The sequence below is a fragment of the Mytilus edulis genome, chromosome 12, assembly GCF_963676685.1.
Source record: "Mytilus edulis chromosome 12, xbMytEdul2.2, whole genome shotgun sequence".
In the NCBI taxonomy this organism is placed as follows: Eukaryota; Metazoa; Mollusca; class Bivalvia; order Mytilida; family Mytilidae; genus Mytilus; species Mytilus edulis.
In genome coordinates this window covers 34,326,765-34,347,405 of record NC_092355.1, presented here as the reverse complement: position 1 = coordinate 34,347,405, position 20,641 = coordinate 34,326,765, and the positions used below count along the sequence as shown (strand labels likewise).

At 31.7% G+C, this 20,641-nt stretch overlaps 1 protein-coding gene across 6 annotated transcripts in view; it reads right to left on the bottom strand.

Moving 5' to 3' along the window:
* The window catches only part of LOC139498343 (trafficking protein particle complex subunit 9-like), a 302,312-nt gene that overhangs the window by 245,003 nt on the left and 36,668 nt on the right, over positions 1–20,641 (bottom strand). For 2 of the 6 annotated variants that reach the window (XR_011657900.1, XR_011657899.1), the window contains exons 17-25: positions 20,496–20,551; positions 18,504–18,646; positions 16,038–16,148; positions 14,896–15,040; positions 13,677–13,770; positions 12,193–12,291; positions 10,597–10,706; positions 5,754–6,077; positions 1,695–5,527 (exon numbers count right to left, since the gene is read on the bottom strand). Coding sequence is in view for 2 of the 6 variants with exons in the window: in XM_071286721.1 (XP_071142822.1) it covers positions 5,916–6,077; positions 10,597–10,706; positions 12,193–12,291; positions 13,677–13,770; positions 14,896–15,040; positions 16,038–16,148; positions 18,504–18,646; positions 20,496–20,551 (920 nt within the window). In the remaining 4 variants the exon portion in view is untranslated. Of the gene's footprint in view, positions 1–1,694; positions 6,078–10,596; positions 10,707–12,192; positions 12,292–13,676; positions 13,771–14,895; positions 15,041–16,037; positions 16,149–18,503; positions 18,647–20,495; positions 20,552–20,641 lie in introns of those variants that run through there. The other 4 variants (XM_071286721.1, XM_071286720.1, XR_011657898.1 and 1 more) reach the window with 3 other exon arrangements.

The window sequence follows — 20,641 nt, the reverse complement described above, 5'->3', positions numbered from 1 at the left end:
CAACAGACAGACATGGACGACTTACAATCATTCAATACACCAAATAAAGTGGTCATATTGCTAACAGTACCTGAAAAACAGACAAACCAAAATCTTAACATTGACCAATGAATCATGAAAATGAGGTAAGGTCATATGAACCCTGCCAGACATACATGCACATCTTAAAATCATTTATACACAAAATATAGTTGATCTATTGCATTGCTTATAGCATCTGATAAACTGACAAAATTACGAAACTTATTACTGACCAATGAACCATGAAAATAAGGTCATGGTCATATGAATCCTGTACACCCTACAAAATGTTCAATACAGTAAATATAATTGACCTATTGCTTAATATATCTGGAAAATACACAAACCAAAGCTAAACATTGTCCAATGAACCACGAAAATAAGGTCATGGTCATATGAATCCTGTACACCCTACAAAATGTTCAATACAGTAAATATAATTGACCTATTGCTTAATATATCTGGAAAATACACAAACCAAAGCTAAACATTGTCCAATGAACCACGAAAATAAGGTCATGGTCATATGAATCCTGTACACCCTACAAAATGTTCAATACAGTAAATATAATTGACCTATTGCTTAATATATCTGGAAAATACACAAACCAAAGCTAAACATTGTCCAATGAACCACGAAAATAAGGTCATGGTCATATGAATCCTGTACACCCTACAAAATGTTCAATACAGTAAATATAATTGACCTATTGCTTAATATATCTGGGAAATACACAAAACCAAAGCTAAATACTATCCAATCAACCATGAAAATGAGGTCAAGGTCATATGACACCTGCCAGTTGGACATGTACACATTACTTCATTATATACACTAAATATAGTAAATATATTGCTGATAGTATCTGATATATGACCATACCATCTTAACCTTGTTCACTGATCCATGAAATAAGGTTGAGGTCAAGTAAAATTGTATAACAGACATGAGGGCTTCACAAGGTATGCAGATCATACCTAATACAGTTGTCCAATTACTCCTAGTAAGAATAACAATACAACAGCACTTTTTGAAGTATTAAGGAAGCTGGCTTGTCATGTTTTGGATTTTTTGTCAGATTTTCGGAATCCTCCGGTTTTATCCATTTGAATGCCTTGCAAAAATTTGCCCGGTGACCCCCATTTTTCTTTTTGTAAATCTTTAACATGTATAATAATAAGCCATCTGTAAAAGTCTTTTTGAGAACTTCACCTTGTCAATACTAAAGCTATGAAAAGTCAAGAGAGAATATTTTCCTGCCAAAATTTCAATGGCTAATATCTTGAAAACAAGCACAGTGACCTATATATTTTTTTTGCTCTGTTGATTCCTTTATTAATCCCCTATCAATATTAACTAGTGTTTTAAAAAGTTAATTACTTTGAAACTGAGAAGCGAACTACCTTAATAGTACCATGAAAAATGTGGTTGAGGGCAAAAAACAAGATTTATCCCAGCCATAAACTTAACAATATAAGTCATCTATATACACAGTATGAACATGATGAAGCATCCAGTTTTTCTAACTTCTGAAATATCAAACCTTTTAAGTAGTTAAAGCTGCCTCTGCTGGACCACCATAGATCCAAATGTTTCGCTTTCTGCCACAAGTTGCAGGGAAAACACATTTCGGTTTTAACACTGAAAACATTACTACTGAATAAACAAAACAAAAATAAAACTATGCTTTAATAAAGAAAACAATTTATAACAAAGATCAATACATAATTTTACACAAATCCAATCTGATTAAAACACAGATCTTGTGTCCACACTTTGAGGATCTGACAACACTGGGTTCTACTTTCTGTTTTAACGTTATTTTTTGGGATTCCATGGTATTGTTGTGATGATACATCTTCAAAATTTTGAAAGCATTGGCTGATGTTATAATAACCTGCCACTCTTATTTCACAAAAAGTCTTACTTGAAAAATGTTTAAGTCGTGAACATTTATGCCTATTTGGTCTATGTTTTGTTCACATTGTTGTCAAAATAATGGAATTTTTATTCAACTGTCATAAAAGTGAGATGTTTAGCTAGCTATAAAACCAGGTTCAATCCATCATTTTCTACATAAGATCCATCATTTTCTACATAAGAAAATGCCTTTAACAAGTAAGGAAAATGAAAGTTTTCCATTCATTTGAGCTTTTGATATTGCCACTTGATTATAAATATTCCGTTTTAAATTTTCATTGGAATTCAGTACTTTTCTTTTTATATCTTTTTCAGTATAACTTATGACCAATTCTTGTTTATTGGCAAGTTTTGTGAAGATCCCCTGAACAGAAAGTAGACTAGTGTGTTGTAAGATCCTTGTGGACGCAGAATCTATATTTAAATCTGATTAACACAAATCAATCTCGATATTGCATCATCCCATTGTTCACTATACTGTACAAGATATTTTTAGCAGTATATTTGATAAGGGCTATTCCATTAAAATGTATGTGGGAGGATAGGAAGGGAAGTTCAAAATATTAAATGTGGGTCATGCGGCTTTTTTCAGTAGAGGTCTATTACAATTATGCAAAATTATCTAAAAATTGGTTCTTGGTTGAAGGGATATTTTGAAAGTCCCTTCCTACCCTTGACGTTATTGTAATGGAATAGCACTAAAGGTGTATAATACATTTGAGCTAATTAAAATTTAACAAATCTTTAAATATGGGGTATACATATGTAGCTTCAAGTTCATCCAAACACTGACTTGAGTTTGGAAATCAACACTATACTGTTAATAAAGAAAATCATTACAATGTTGTTTTTTAAAGGCAAAGTTGGTCAGTTTCAGCTTTGCAATAATAAAAACTTGTATTCATAATTTCAGCAGTGTTTTTCCTTCACAAAATATTTTTGAGATCTCATTTACATGATTTATAAGATGTCGTTTTCAACAGCGATTGACAATAAAAATTCACATTAATTTCTAAATTTACAGTATTTTATAACTGAATTCTTGTCAAAAGTTGATTGGACTTCAAAAATTACATTGACAAAAATCTTTAACCTGAAGCAGGACAGACAGATGAATGGAAGAACAAAAGGACACAGACCGGAAACATAATGCCCCATGGTGGGGTATAATTTTTTTTTACATTACTACTGAGGATTCATTGTTATTCGTTCGAAACCAATTTTCCTTGGTTTCATGGGTACTGGTGAACCACGAATTCAAATGTTTAACAAATATCATATTTTCAATAGGCTTTGTATACAGAGATTGGGAAAAATACGAAATTCAAATATCCATGAATGCCAAGTTTTCAGCAATCTACGAAAATTGATACCCACGAAAATAAATGAATCCGCAGTATAGTAGGTCAGTTTGGTCTCACTTATATATATTTACAAATACCTGTATGTTTTTACTGTATTTCACAACCTTGATGTAATGTTTAACTTGATAAAACTTAACATTTAAGAAAAGCACTATAAAATTGCAAAGTCAGAAAATGACATGAATACTACTGACCAAGTTTTATACAAATACATTGTTTGTCAATGTTTATACAAGTTAATGCCTTTCAATTCAAAAGAAAATAGGGTTTTTATCAATTTTGAAAAGTGTCATTCAATTTGCATGGGGTTTATTGATTAACATATTTTTTTTTAACAAAAGTTAACACAACAAAACAAGAAGTAATGCATATCAAAAATAAATTACAAGCAAACTAAATTGAATGCAGTACCAATTTCACAATTAATAACCCATATTATATGTGACCTAACTAAAGATATTTTCATGTAAAAAATATAAAACTGCTATAATATTAAAAAATTCTCTAGTATAATACATTTGAAACTCTGTCACTGTAGAGTCAACAACTTATTTTAAACAGAAAAAAATATCTGAATTGAGACGATTCAACTAAATTTGACCATAAACAAGCAATGTTTTCCTTTCAGTTAATGCCTTTTTTTACAATTTTTAATTTCCTCCATTCATTTCAAATAACTAAAGGAGAATCCTCAATATATTATAATTTATATAGAAGGGTTTCAATACGCATCTTTCGAGTTCATCTGTCACTGGAAAAAACTTGTCTATTATGCGCGCCTTTATGACGTCATTTACCAGATAGAGGGGGTCGCCTGTATCCCTGCACTATTTACGTTAATCAAGCGTTTTAGTGATCATCATTGTGCAGGATAAACTAGAAATCTTATTTGTTTTGTAAGTACTTTAAAATTACAATTCCCTAATGACAGCAGTGCTGATTGTCAATTATGAGAATTTAATTTGCCGAATAATTCATGCAATATAGCATTATAGTTTTTCAACCACTTGCTCAACATTTGAATGGAAGTGACAACGCTCCTAAACCAGAGTTTTTGAAGGAAATGCATCGAACTTGAAAGTTGTCTATTGACACAATTTAAGCAAGAGCTACTTCCCTTTCCTCACTATGTTGAGGATTTTTATCAGACTTTCTTGGACCCCATGTAGCAATTTGCTCAGTCAAATAAAAAGTTCAACCATTTAAACCCTTGAAAATGACAGCCAATAGAAACAATTAAAACTCAAATGACGCCATATTGAAACATTTGCCAGTTAATTGTAGAAAATTTATTTATAATATATATATCAAGATTCATTAAACAAACCCTGTAAAATTTCCAGTATACACTGCTTAATTATTAACTATTAAAACGATAAACATTTCAAAAGAATACACAGCAAAAATCTTTTATAAAATATTAAATAAATTAATTATGATTTGTTTCAACAGCACATGCAGCAAGTGAAACTAAATGGCAAGATCTGTTGTGTAGAAATCATAATACTGTCAATTCAGAAATTATTGTGTGCATTTTTTATTGCAATTCTGTCATTTTAAACTAAACGCGATTTTGAGAAGAATCTTGTTTAATTCATATAAGAAATTTCGAAATGCAAGTTTAAATTATTGTGATTCGAACCCTGTCACATTTTTTCAAATATAAAAACATCGCAATAATTTTGGAATTTACAGTATTTAAAAATCACCTGTTGATACTGAACTCAATATTTTAATTGTGTTAATGAGTTAAAAAATAAATCAGCCTTGGATAAATACCTGCATTAAATAAATGAATCAATGTCCATAGTTCACAATAAATGCAGTATAAAAGTTTAATTTTCTATGAATCTGATCTTTAGAAAGCAATATTGTGTGTAGCAAATTCAAACATGCAAGAAAATCTAATTTTCTATGTATAATTTATCTGGTTATTTAAGTAGTTGTAAAGCTCTAAATGATGTCACATTAAAAACTTGAATAAAATAAAATAGTTGAGTTTTAAATGGTTAACTTGGACAATTTCTCAACTAACTTGAAGTGAATAAACATGTGATGGTATCAATGGGTCACCCTGTAAACTTGTATGACGGGTATTTCCCTAACCTGGTTTTTCCCAAATGTTATCTTTAAACTGGTTCATTGAAATTTGACGACACTTGGTTTTAAAAATCACACCTGGAAGAGAAGAATTCAGTTGAAAAGAGCACATAAAACTTCACTAGTCAAGAAATTACTTTTGAGCGGATCATTGAAACTTGACGACACTTGGTTTTATAATTCACACCTGGAAGAGATGAATTCAGCTGAAAAGAAAACACAGAAATTCATTAAAATTCCCTTTAGTCCAGAAATTACTTTTGAGTGGATTATTGAAACTTGACGACACTTGGTTTTATAATTTACACCCGGCAGAGACGATTTCAGCTGAAAAGAGCACATATAACTTCATAAACATTCCCTTGAGTCCAGAAATTACTTTTGAATGAATCATTGAAACTTGACGACACTTGGTCTTATAAATCACTCCTAGAAGAAACCAATTCAGCTGAAAAGAGCACAAATCACTTCGTTAACAATTTTTATGGTCAATAATTAGTTAATTTATTCTATCGGTCCTCTTCGTCAACAATCAACAGAATCTTATAACATTTGAACACTATACTTTTAGTGTTAGTTCGTCTTACGGTGAATTTAACATTCAATGTATAATGTCCACTAACATGAAATAGGAATGATGTTGAAAACTTCACAGCACTAGAAACATCAACCTGAAAATAATTATAAATTTTGGTTTAACAGCACACATATTTTGTTTTCTATAATGTAGGACTGTACATATTTTGTTTTCTATAATGTAGGACTGTACATATTTTTTTTCTATAATGTAGGACTGTACATATTTTTTTTCTATAATGTAGGACTGTACACATTTTGTTTTCTATAATGTAGAACTGTACATATTTTGTTTTCTATAATGTAGGACTGTACATATTTTGTTTTCTATAATGTAGGACTGTACACATTTTGTTTTCTATAATGTAGGACTGTACATATTTTGTTTTCTATATTGTAGGACTGTACATATTTTGTTTTCTATATTGTAGGACTGTACATATTTTGTTTTCTATATTGTAGGACTGTACACATTTTGTTTTCTATAATGTAGGACTGTACACATTTTGTTTTCTATAATGTAGGACTGTACACATTTTGTTTTCTATAATGTAGGACTGTACACATTTTGTTTTCTATAATGTAGGACTGTACACATTTTGTTTTCTATGATGTAGGACTGTACAATTTTGTTTTCTATAATGTAGGACTGTACATATTTTGTTTTCTATAATGTAGGACTGTACACATTTTGTTTTCTATGATGTAGAACTGCACATATTTTGTTTTCTATAATGTAGGACTGTACACATTTTGTTTTCTATGATGTAGAACTGCACATATTTTGTTTTCTATAATGTAGGACTGTACATATTTTTTTTCTATAATGTAGGACTGTACATATTTTGTTTTCTATAATGTAGGACTGTACACATTTTGTTTTCTATAATGTAGGACTGTACACATTTTGTTTTCTATAATGTAGGACTGTACATATTTTGTTTTCTATAATGTAGGACTGTACATATTTTTTTTTCTATAATGTAGGACTGTACATATTTTGTTTTCTATAATGTAGAACTGTACATATTTTTTTTTTCTATAATGTAGGATTGTACACATTTTGTTTTCTATAATGTAGGACTGTACATATTTTGTTTTCTATAATGTAGGACTGTACATATTTTGTTTTCTATAATGTAGGACTGTACACATTTTGTTTTCCATTATGTAGAACTGCACATATTTTGTTTTCTATATTGTAGGACTGTACACATTTTGTTTTCCATTATGTAGAACTGCACATATTTTGTTTTCTATAATGTAGAACTGTACATATTTTGTTTTCTATAATGTAGGACTGTACACATTTTGTTTTCTATAATGTAGGACTGTACACATTTTGTTTTCTATAATGTAGGACTGTACATATTTTTTTTTCTATAATGTAGGACTGTACACATTTTGTTTTCTATAATGTAGGACTGTACATATTTTGTTTTCTATATTGTAGGACTGTACATATTTTGTTTTCTATAATGTAGGACTGTACATATTTTGTTTTCTATAATGTAGGACTGTACACATTTTGTTTTCTATAATGTTGGACTGTACATATTTTGTTTTCTATAATGTAGGACTGTACATATTTTGTTTTCTATAATGTAGGACTGTACATATTTTGTTTTCTATATTGTAGGACTGTACATATTTTGTTTTCTATAATGTAGGACTGTACACATTTTGTTTTCCATTATGTATAACTGCACATATTTTGTTTTCTATATTGTAGGACTGTACATATTTTGTTTTCTATAATGTAGGACTGTACACATTTTGTTTTCTATTATGTAGAACTACACATATTTTGTTTTCTATATTGTAGGACTGTACACATTTTGTTTTCCATTATGTAGAACTGCACATATTTTGTTTTCTATAATGTAGGACTGTACACATTTTGTTTTCCATTATGTAGAACTGCACATATTTTGTTTTCTATAATGTAAAACTGTACATATTTTGTTTTCTATAATGTAGGACTGTACACATTTTGTTTTCTATAATGTAGGACTGTACACATTTTGTTTTCTATAATGTAGGACTGTACATATTTTGTTTTCCATTATGTAGAACTGCACGTATTTTGTTTTCTATAATGTAGGACTGTACACATTTTGTTTTCCATTATGTAGAACTGCACATATTTTGTTTTCTATATTGTAGGACTGTACATATTTTGTTTTCTATAATGTAGGAATGTACATATTTTGTTTTCTATAATGTAGGACTGTACATATTTTGTTTTCTATAATGTAGGACTGTACATATTTTGTTTTCTATAATGTAGGACTGTACATATTTTGTTTTCTATAATGTAGGACTGTACATATTTTGTTTTCTATTATGTAGAACTGCACATATTTTGTTTTCTATTATGTAGAACTGTACATATTTTGTTTTCTATTATGTAGAACTACACATATTTTGTTTTCTATATTGTAGGACTGTACATATTTTGTTTTCTATAATGTAGGACTGTACATATTTTGTTTTCTATTATGTAGAACTGCACATATTTTGTTTTCTATTATGTAGAACTACACATATTTTGTTTTCTATTATGTAGAACTACACATATTTTGTTTTCTATAATGTAGGACTGTACATATTTTGTTTTCTATAATGTAGGACTGCACATATTTTGTTTTCTATTATATAGAACTGCCCATATTTTGTTTTCTATAATGTAGGAATGTACATATTTTGTTTTCTATAATGTAGGACTGTACATATTTTGTTTTCTATAATGTAGGACTGTACATATTTTGTTTTCTATAATGTAGGACTGTACATATTTTGTTTTCTATAATGTAGGACTGTACATATTTTGTTTTCTATTATGTAGAACTGCACATATTTTGTTTTCTATTATGTAGAACTGTACATATTTTGTTTTCTATTATGTAGAACTACACATATTTTGTTTTCTATATTGTAGGACTGTACATATTTTGTTTTCTATAATGTAGGACTGTACATATTTTGTTTTCTATTATGTAGAACTGCACATATTTTGTTTTCTATTATGTAGAACTAGACATATTTTGTTTTCTATTATGTAGAACTACACATATTTTGTTTTCTATAATGTAGGACTGTACATATTTTGTTTTCTATAATGTAGGACTGCACATATTTTTTTTTCTATTATATAGAACTGCCCATATTTTGTTTTCTATAATGTAGGACTGTACATATTTTGTTTTCTATATTGTAGGACTGTACATATTTTGTTTTCTATAATGTAGGACTGTACATATTTTGTTTTCTATATTGTAGAACTGTACATATTTTGTTTTCTATATTGTAGGACTGAACACATTTTGTTTTCTATTATGTAGAACTGCCCATATTTTGTTTTCTATATTGTAGGACTGTACATATTTTGTTTTCTATAATGTAGAACTGTACATATTTTGTTTTCTATATTGTAGGACTGTACATAAAGTTTTAATTCTTTTCTGTTACTCTTCCACATTTATTCAGCTTCCTTAAAAGTTTGTTTTCTCAAATATTTCACATTTATCATCCTAATGTTTCTTTGTCTAATGTCCTTTGAGTAGGTTGTTTCATTAACAAACAATATTAGTTCAGAAATAACCACAATTGCTCAGGTAAAGTATTATGTTTAAGGTGGTACCCCACACTTTCACTAAAATTAATTTGGCTCGTTTAATTTTCATAAAATTTTGTCAAAGTATTTACTTTGACACTTTAACAAAAATATAAAAATTTAAAAAATTTTGAACCAACCGTTTTGTCAGAAATATTACACTGGTTTTATAGCAATTTGACAACCACCAATTTTGATCATTGAGAAGCTTAATATTCCTTTTACAACACAACGTAATTAAAACGTTTAGCTGACTTTACAGAGTTATCTCCCTGTAGTGTTAGGTACCACCTTAAATTATAGAGTTTAGTGCTTTTCCCAGACCAATTTTAGTTATATGAATGTTTTCATAAACATTTTGCCATGGAGACTAAAGAAAGCTGTTCAACCTTTTCACATGTTCATATGACTGTTTGAAGACAGGTAGTTTTAATCAAATTTATTCACAACTTTTCAACAATACAAATGTACTCTTATGGCTTATGTATATTGTATTCTTGTTTCTTTTTTTATGTTAATGTGTTGATGTCTTGTTGACATGTGCTGTATATTTTATTTTATTGTATTAATTTATTTATGTTTATTTGTAACAGTTTACACATGTAAGACTTAGGTTGTCATACAAACAAAGATTTAGGCATAGACACTCATCCCACATCTTCCTATATCTATATACAGAGGTTCAGGAAGAAATTATTGTGTGCATTTATAGTTGCCATTTTTGAAATGGACAAAACAGCAAAAATATTATAGCGACTTCATTGAAATCTGATTACAGATATATGTAGATATAGAAAGATGTGGTATGAGTGCCACTGAGACAACTCTCCATCCAAGTAACAATTAATAAAAGTAAAATCATTATAGGTATCTAGTTCAAAATACAAGTTCTAATAATCATATTTAATATTTGCATCCTTCCCATTCTAATCTAATCTAAAGGGGTGTTCTAACCCCTGGATCTTCCACTACAGAGTTTTATGTATAAATGTACTCACATTTGGCACCAAAAGAGAGTCTGTTCCCATTAAAGTACACATACTGTCTATCTCACCACTAACTTTACTACAGCATGATACTTCAAGTTCACCTTCACTGGCCTCTATATCTGTGCAAAATAGTATTAACATAAAATGAATGCAAATCTTCAATGTTCAAATATACAATATGATTTTAAATTTTAGTTTCTTGTGTATAATTCGGAGTTTAGTATGACGTCCATTATCACTGTACTATTATGCATATTTTAGGGGCCAGCTGAAGGACACCTACGGGTGCGGGAATTCTCGCTACATTGAAGACCCATTGGTTGCCTTCGGCTGTTGTTTGCTCTATGGTCGGGTGGTTGTCGCTTTGACATATTCACCATTTCCTTTCTCAATTTTAAAATTAAAATGTAAGTATCAACTTAGAAATCTACCAACTGTCATAGAAAAAACATTTTACATAATGATATAGTTACAAGACAAACACAAAAAAAACCATTAAAATGCATTTGGTTTTATAAAATTGAGAATGGAAATGGGGAATGTTTCCGACCAAAGAGCAGACAACAGGTGAAGGCCACCAATAGACACTATAGTTCATTATGTTCCTAACATCCAATTTTCAGTGTACTCATATCTTTATAAAATCAACAAATGTAATACTGGATTTAGTGTTTAGAGCACAAATTTTGTACTGTAAGTACAAAAAAAATTTACGACTAAAAGGCAGTATGTAGCTTCATTGCCATCTTAGCATAGAAATCTACTTTAACAAATGCAAGGGACAATCTTTCCCTTGGATAGAGGTGTCAGAAATTGTTCGTTTTTTTTCTTTTCAAGTTTTTGTCAAGCTTGTAAAGATTTTATGTCGAGAATTATTACAACATATCCCTTCAGATTCTCTTCCAGATCAGCACCTAACAATTGTTAAAATTAACCTTGATAAAATTGATTTTGAATTGATCAAACAATTTTTTTCAATGATACTGTGGATTCATTTATATTTGTTGTAGATCAATTTTTGTGGATTTCGTGTGTACAGGGGAACCACGAATTCAAATGTTCAACGATTTACAAATTTCCAAAGAAATATGTGCAGACTTTGCCAAAACCACACAAAATTAAATATCCACGATAATTACACCTTATGTAAGAATCCTGGGTTTTGATTGGTTGATAGCCAATTTACTGTTATCAAATGAATATCGTTCTTTTTTTAACGACGCCTGAGTATATGCAAAAAGGATAGGTCTTTTTTACCCTCTCTGCCGTGGTATTTGCCAAAAAATACTCTATCCGACTGGACGCTTATAACGTCACGATCATCAATGTGTTTTTGAAAGTTAACATTTGGTGTAATTAAACAGATAAAGCATGTTCTGAGGGGTATTTGAGAAAAATACCAGTCTTCAGAATGAATTTTCCTTGCCTTACGGCTCGTGAAATTTAACATTCTCTTGACTGGTATTTTTCGCAAATACCCCTCCTTAACATGATATATCTGTTTAAAATGCAAGGTTTCCGCAATCCACAAAAATTTGTAACCCATGAAAATAAATGAATCCACAGTATACATTATACATAACCCATTTGTAATGTGACACTTACCTTCTTTCAAGGTCAGATTAACATCCAATAACAGAAGTCTACCAACCAATACTTCAGGATTACACGTATCTGTATAAAACTCATCATTTATTCTTATATCTAAAAAAAATAATATAAACTTATATTATCGATTACCAATGTGTTGAGGTTTGTGATTGGATAACAACACAGAGATGTCAGTATATATTGAGAAAACTGCCGGGGTATATAGGACGATTTTATCCCAAATTGGTACCTCAAAAACGTCTTCATAACACCGGTTACTATGTGACGTAGTCAAAAGCTATACAGAACACTAAGGAATGTCAGAGGCTCACAGAGGGAAAATAATGACGTAGATCAGTCAATAATACATTTTCAATACAAAATCACGCAATGTACACTTTAATACTTAAATTTAATGTTAAAAGTGTTATCATAAATTATTACATACAAGATAAAATTATTTTACAGCAAATTACAAAATCCTTCACGTATGCTGAACATATCAGGTTGGGTTTTTCAATATATGTGTTGTAAAAAACAAAGCCACACACACATACAAACACAAAATATGATATCTAAAAAATTTATTGGAAACATATTCCTAAAGGAAAAAAATTGTCAAGATAAAAAAGGTGCATTTAAATGGATTACTCAATATTAAATAACAATAAATTAAACATGATGTAATGAATATACATGCTGCATCATGAATCATTATTATGTTTAACAAATAAGCGTACCTGCACTGGAAAAAACATTGAGACAGAGGTAATCCCTAATATATGTGTAATTCAGGTCTCAGATAGGGTATATACTGTGACATTTCCAGCTTAGGGCTTATATTCCCTTAGCCTTCAGCTCAGGGGATATAAACTCTAAGACGGGAATGTCACAGTATATACCCTGTCTGAGACCTGAATAACATATAATGTTATGGCTATCTAAATCAATCCAATTATTGTTTACTGATGTTTTGTTTTTCTTGTGTATTTTGTTAAATGTTTTCTAATGAGGTGTGGAGTCAGTTGTTCCATCAAATACTTTTGGTGACAACCATTTAATTTTTTAAAGACTTACAAATATTAAAACTGAAACGTTTAATTGCCCATATATTGTGGTGCTTTTTTCAGACTTTTCTGATATCACATACTTTTAGCTCTATATTTGGTAGGAATTCATATATATAGTTACTATAAATATCAGACATATTTGATCACTTAGAATTTAAAAATATCCAATGGACATTCAGCAATTTCATTTAGGGTTATTCCAGGGGAAAACTAACAGGATTAGAGGATGAACAACACTTTTCTTTTTACACCACTAACCAAAATATTTTTATTTTCAGTTATATCAAAATTCTATCTACCTCAACACATACCTAAATGAAAATTTGTTGTACAATCCCTCCCATACTTCCCCCTTGAATAGACTTTCTATAAAATCCCCAGTAATTATATCCCCATTGTAATGTACCCCTCATCCTTATCCTATCTTACCCCAGGAAACCTTTGATACTGAGATTAACTCTAACTGTTCTTTAGTCCATTTAAGGTGTTCAATACTAGCTTTACCACAACATGTTTCTGATGGCTATTTACAAGTTAAGGAAATAAGTTTTTCTTTTCTGATATATATATATAAATAATACAAATTATCGCTATTTTGTGCATTTTTCCTTTGATCTTTTTTTGTGTTAATTTTCATATCATGCTTCTCGCTTGAGATGGAAAAATTATCACTAGAAACTAAGGAGGCCATGTGGCGTTGTTAATGAAATTGACATGAAATTGACAAAGTCGTCATAGGTAAAATAGAGATAAACAGATTATCATTGGTCATCTCAACTCGATTGCTTTTCTCACTTTCGCTGTACCAGCTCAAGCGAGAAAATCAATCTCGTTGAGATGATCAGCAATAATCTATAAGTACATATCAAGGTCTAACATCTCACTAAAAGACATGACACGATACAAGCCATCATTTGAAGAATCTCAATTGTCTATATCAAAGTATGAGTTTAATGGGCGATCTTAGAGATTTTTCATAAATTTGGTAAATTGTTGAACATTTAGATTTTTGATTCACCTGTGATCATGTTATCCCTCACAACTTCATCATATCTATCCAACTAAATTGAGAATTGACATGGGGAATGTGTCAAAGAGACAACAACCCAACCAAAGACCAGAAAACAGACAAAGACCACCAATGGGTTTACAACACAGCAAGACAATCTCACACCTTGAGGGGTGCTTCAGCTGGCCCCTAAACACAAATGTGTAATACTTCAGGGCTATTCCAGAAATAAATGTAGGGGGGGGGGGGGGGGGGGGGGGGGGGTTGGAAGGCACACTATATTAATAATACATGGGTGATGGGTATCAGAGCAACTTTTCACACTATAATGCACTATAAGTCTCAATTACAATTGTCTGGGTGGCGGGTGCAGACAAAAAGTGCCTTCCAACCCCCCCATACATTTTTTTCTGGAATAGCCCTCAGTGAAAATGAACGACTGAGGGAATAAGACTACCATTTTCTGACTAGGGGCCCAACCTGCCACCATATGAAAATTAATGTAAGCACTATGCAGATTTTCATTAAAGATTTACGGGCCCAACTCAATTTTCAGTAGCATTGGTTACTGAGGCCCCTGCTAATCTTTTTCTCTGGGTCACAGTCACGTCATTCTTAACTCCAAAATACAAAGGATACAATATTCCATCGAATGTCCACAAAGCTAGCTAAGAATTGACTATAATGATTGGAATGTCCTATATGTTTAATCACAGTGTTCTTCAGGTCTATTGATGGCTCTGGCTCTGGAGGAAAAATACACCTCTCTACCTGTACAGATACCCTGTAATTATAGAATTGAAAAAATGTTATACTTGTTACAATCAATCCCATATTTCATAGCTGCAAATTTGTCATGATCAACCCCATATTTCTTAGGTGCAAATTTGCCACAATTAATCTCATTTTTCATAAGGGCTATACCAGAAAAAAATGTATGGGGGGGTTGGAAGGCAGTTTTTGTCAGCACCCGCCACCTAGACAATCGTGATTGAGAATTATAGTGCATTATAGTGTGAAAAGTTGCTCTGTTACCCATCACCTATGTATTATTAATACAATGTGCCTTCCAACCCCCCAATACATTTTTTCTGGAATAGCCCTAACTGGAAATTTGTCACTATCAATCCCATAGTTCATGTCTGGAAATTTGTATCAATCAATCCCATATTTCATATCTGAAAATTTGTTACAATCAATCCAACATTTCATATTTGGAAATTTGTCACATTAACCCCATATTTCATAGCTGCAAATTTATCACAATCAATCCCATATTTCATTTTTGGAAATTTGTCATGATTAATCCCATATTTCATACGTGCAAATTTGTTACAATCAATCCCATATTTCATACATTTGTCATATCTGCAAATTTGTTACAAACAATCCCATATTTCATCTCCAAATTACTTGTTCAGGTGACAGAAATTTAATTAAATTTAACAGAAAACACAAAATAATGAATTTCTGATCTACGATTCATAATAAAAACATAATAAATAAATTAGGTAAATTTAGAAATTAATGCAATTATTTTAGTTATTGCTTAACTGCCATAAATTGGTAATAATAGAAATTTATAATTTTGAATATTTCTTTGCAAAAACTACTAATCTAACATACTAACATATGTGTGCAAATTAAAGGAAAGTTCAACATTTGTTTTAGTAAACTACACAAACTTTTTGAATTCAGTCATAAAATGTTAACATACTATAAGGACAGTTTCTCAAGTGACTTAATACATGTTGTACTGGGTTCTAGTTTTGTTACCATACCTTCTTATTTCTTCTTGTTCTAAGATAACATTTTGATCAACAGTGTACTGTACTTCTATCTGATGTCCACTCACATTCTTAACATCAAATACTAAAACACAGTGGTCAGGGCTGTAATATAAAGATAAGTGTATGGTCAAGATATCAAAATGCAATGGTCAGGGCTGTAATATAATGATATGTGTAAGGTCAAGACATCAAAACACAGTGGTCAGGGCTGTAATATAAAGATAAGTGTATGGTCAAGATATCAAAATGCAATGGTCAGGGCTGTAATATAATGACATGTGTGTGGTCAAGACATCAAAACACAGTGGTCAGGGCTGTAATATAAAGATAAGTGTATGGTCAAGACATCAAAATGCAATGGTCAGGGCTGTAATATAATGATATGTGTGTGGTCAAGACATCAAAACGCAGTGGTCAGGGCTGTAATATAAAGATAAGTGTATGGTCAAGATATCAAAATGCAATGGTCAGGGCTGTAATATAATGATATGTGTGTGGTCAAGACATCAAAACACAGTGGTCAGGGCTGTAATATAAAGATAAGTGTATGGTCAAGATATCAAAATGCAATGGTCAGGGCTGTAATATAATGATATGTGTGTGGTCAAGACATCAAAACACAGTGGTCAGGGCTGTAATATAAAGATAAGTGTGTGGTCAAGACATCAAAATGCAATGGTCAGGGCTGTAATATAATGATATGTGTGTGGTCAAGACATCAAAACACAGTGGTCAGGGCTGTAATATAAAGATTAGTGTATGGTCAAGATATCAAAATGCAATGGTCAGGGCTGAAATATAAAGATATGTGTGTGGTCATGACATCAAAATACAATGGTCAGGGCTGGAATATAAAGATAAGAGTGCAGTTGGGACATCAAAACATAAGGGTCAAGCAATGGCTAATGGGTTTACTTTTGCAAATTGTGACTTGGATGGAGACTTGTCTTATTGGTACACATACCACATCTTCTTATACCTACACACATAATGTGATGGAATAAATCATGTTTGCAGACCCATAACCTTCTAACATGGAGCAGTGGTGTCACAGCACAACATAAGGACAAACTATAATCAAAGCTCAGGAGAGCTGCAATGGCAATTGCCACAAAATTAATTATTCTGTAATTATTAGTCTTCATTATTAGGTAAAAGAATTACATCTTACAGGAGACTATAATGACTGAAATCATAAAACACTATAAACAATAAATTTTATTCAATTAGAATCATATGTAGACGTGACTTCTCATTTTACTTCTAGGTCATTTGGTCTCCGTTGGAAAGTTGTCTTATTTAAATAGTCATTTTAGTTTAAACATATTTATAGTGGATTGGGAAACAAGTTTTGCAACTTATATTAATCTCTTTCCACTTTGCGGGTATGAGTGCTGACTTGTAGCGACATTAGCCTGCTCTTTTTCGAAATCTACAAGGGTGTCTTTAACGTGCAAGAGATATGGCTCTCTCTTAACACGGGTCAGCCATTTATCGTCCCCTTCCGACGGACTATCATCTTTTCCTCGAGACCATACTCGCAAATGATGTCAAGGGAGAGCCAAAAATTCAGTTCCTGAAATTTTCATCCCAAACGGGAATCGAACCAGGAACCTTTGTGTTAGTAGTACGATGCACTAACCACTACACCACGGCTCTCTTGTAAGTAATTTTAATGAATACCCTATGAATATGCTACAAATTTAAGCCTTTTTACATCATTTTGTACATACTGTGGATTCATTTATTATTTGTGGGTACCAATTATTCCTGGATTGAGGAAAACTTCCTTTTTCAAGGACATTAAATTTCGTGGTTTTGGAAATGTCTCCCTATATTCCTTAGAAAATTTGTAATTTGTTGAATGTTTAAATTTGTGGTTCCCCTGATTCCACGTAATCCATTAAAAATTGTTATCCAATGAATATTAAGGATGTACTTAGGTAAAAATTAATAAATCAAGAATTTTAAATTAATACTATAAGCCGGTAGAGCATTCGTTAAGGATAGAAATAAGATTCAAATATTGATTAGGTTATGGACCTCCTTTTCGAGATATTTGAGATTTTAAATATGGCGGGAAAAGGCTGACTCAGACTTTTACATTACATTTGCATTGGTATTATTTGGGTCTCAAAACAAAAGAAAAAAAATCAAGAATCTTCTAAAATTTTGGTAAATGACCTTTCATGAACTATTAAGTCTTATATGAAAAAATAAATGGGTGTTATGGGGCAAAATATTTTACCTTGCATTGACTTTGTGTGGAAAAACACCAAGGAGTCCGAACATTTGACAGGAATTCCAATACCTCACCTAAGTACATCCTTAATGCATCCTCAGTAACTTTCTTTTGGTACCTATCCCAGTGAAAATATGGTAGATTTATTAAGGGATTTCATTGATGACTACTGGACTGGTATCCTGTAATTGTTATCCTATTCTAGCTTCACTTACCTCTCAGCAGGAAGAACATCCCAGTTGACAAATATCACAGAAGGTAAAATATCTACAGTAAAAGCTACTGAGCAGAGTCGACAGAACCCTGCTGTTAATCCCTCACCACCGCTATACTGAATCTGGAGTGTTGTCTCAAAGCACTAAAAGATAATATTGAAATTATCAATAACCATAAAACATTCTGTTATTTGTGGATTCAACACATATAAGGTTACTTTCTTTCTTTTATAGGTTAAATTAGTTGGAAAACATATTAAATTGTGCCAGAATTTTGTTATTGTCAACTAAACAAGATACATCAATTATGTTGATGAGACAGCTAAGGGCTATTCCAGAAAAAAATGTAGGGGGGGTTGGAAGGCAGTTTTTGTCAGCACCTGCCACCCAGACAATTGTAATTGAGAATTATAGTCATTATAGTGTGAAAACTTGCTCTGATACCCATCACCCATGTTTTATTAATACAATGTGCCTTCCAACTCCCCCCCCCCCCCCCATACATTTTTTTCTGGAATAGCTCTAAACAAAAATAAAATTATATTGGAACCAATGAGGCTCATTCAGTGTATCCCCTTTATTCACAACAAAAATGTGTCCAAAGTACATGGATGCCCCACTCTCGCTATCATTTTCCATGTCGGATGGACCGTGAAATTGGGTAAAAAATCTAATTTGGTATTAAAATTAGAAAGATCATACCATAGGGAACATGTGTACTTAGTTTCAAGCTGATTGGACTTCAACTTCATCAAAAACTACCTGACCAAAAACTTTAACCTAAAGAGGGACAGACGGACGAACAGACGAATGGAAGGATGGACGAACGGAAGGATGGACAAACAGACGGACAGACGCACAGACCAGAAAATATAATGCCCCTCTACTATCTTAGGTGGGGCATAAAAACATGTTTAACCAGGTGCTCCGCAGGGCGCAGCTTTATACGACCCCAGTGGTTGAACCCTGAACAGTTGGGGCATATTTGGTCACAATATTCAAGCTTGATTCTGTCTGAATTTGGATTGTGATCAAATTTTTCACAATCCAAATTTTTGACATAATATAGGTTTTTGTCACAAAATTAATGTGGTCAAAGATCTAACAAATCTATTGCACAATTACTGTGCAATTGAAGATTTCTTCTTGAAACTTTTCAAAATTCGAAATTTGAAAAATGTTGAAAAAAAAGGAAGCCCTTCAAAAAATGGTAAACAAAAAATACCCCCCCCCCACCAACTTTTTGAAACCCCGTTGAAGCAACAACCCTTAAACTCAATCCCATGCTTTCCATTGCAGTATTGAACCTTGTAGTAAAATTTCAGAGAGATCCATATACTGAAACACAAGTTATTGTCATGATTGTTTGGAAACTAGAAACATGCTTCTTTTTGGCCCTTTTTGGCCCCTTATTCCTACATATTTTGGGCAATTAACCCAAAACTTGATCCCAGCCTCCCCTTTGTTATATGCTCGTTTTGACCCCTTTTTGGCCCTTAATTCCTAAACTTTGGCCCCATAACCCCTAAATTGAATCCAAACCTTCTACTTGTGGTTTTAAACATTGCGGTATGATTTCAGAGCAATTGAAATACTTCTAACAACAAGTTGTTATCCTGAAACTGAGAAATGCTTGTTTTGGGCCCCTTTCGGGCCCTAATTCCTAATCGGTTGGGACCATCATCCCCAAAATCAATCCCAACCTTCCTTTTGTTGTATTAAACCTTCTGAAAAAATTTCATGAAGATCTATTCACTTAAACTAAAGTTATTATCCGAAAACCAATGTGTCTTTGGACGACGAGGACGCAGACAACGACATCATACCATTATACGATCCCAAAATTTTTTTGGGGTCATATAAAAATTGCATACGATCACCATGTCACTTTTAAGCTAACCAAACATTTCTATTCAAACTGATCTGATTCTTGGAGGGTTTAGGAGTCCCAAGTTTTTTACACATACAAGCTGTGTCCCTTGATTTACTAACCTTATGAATGACAGTGTCTTTTATCACAGCACTAGTATTTTCACTTACTTCACTACCTGTTAAACAGAGAGTGAGCTGATTGGTAACATTGAAAAAAAAACTTTCCACTAAAATTAGTACATTTCTCTATTTGATTATAACCAGAT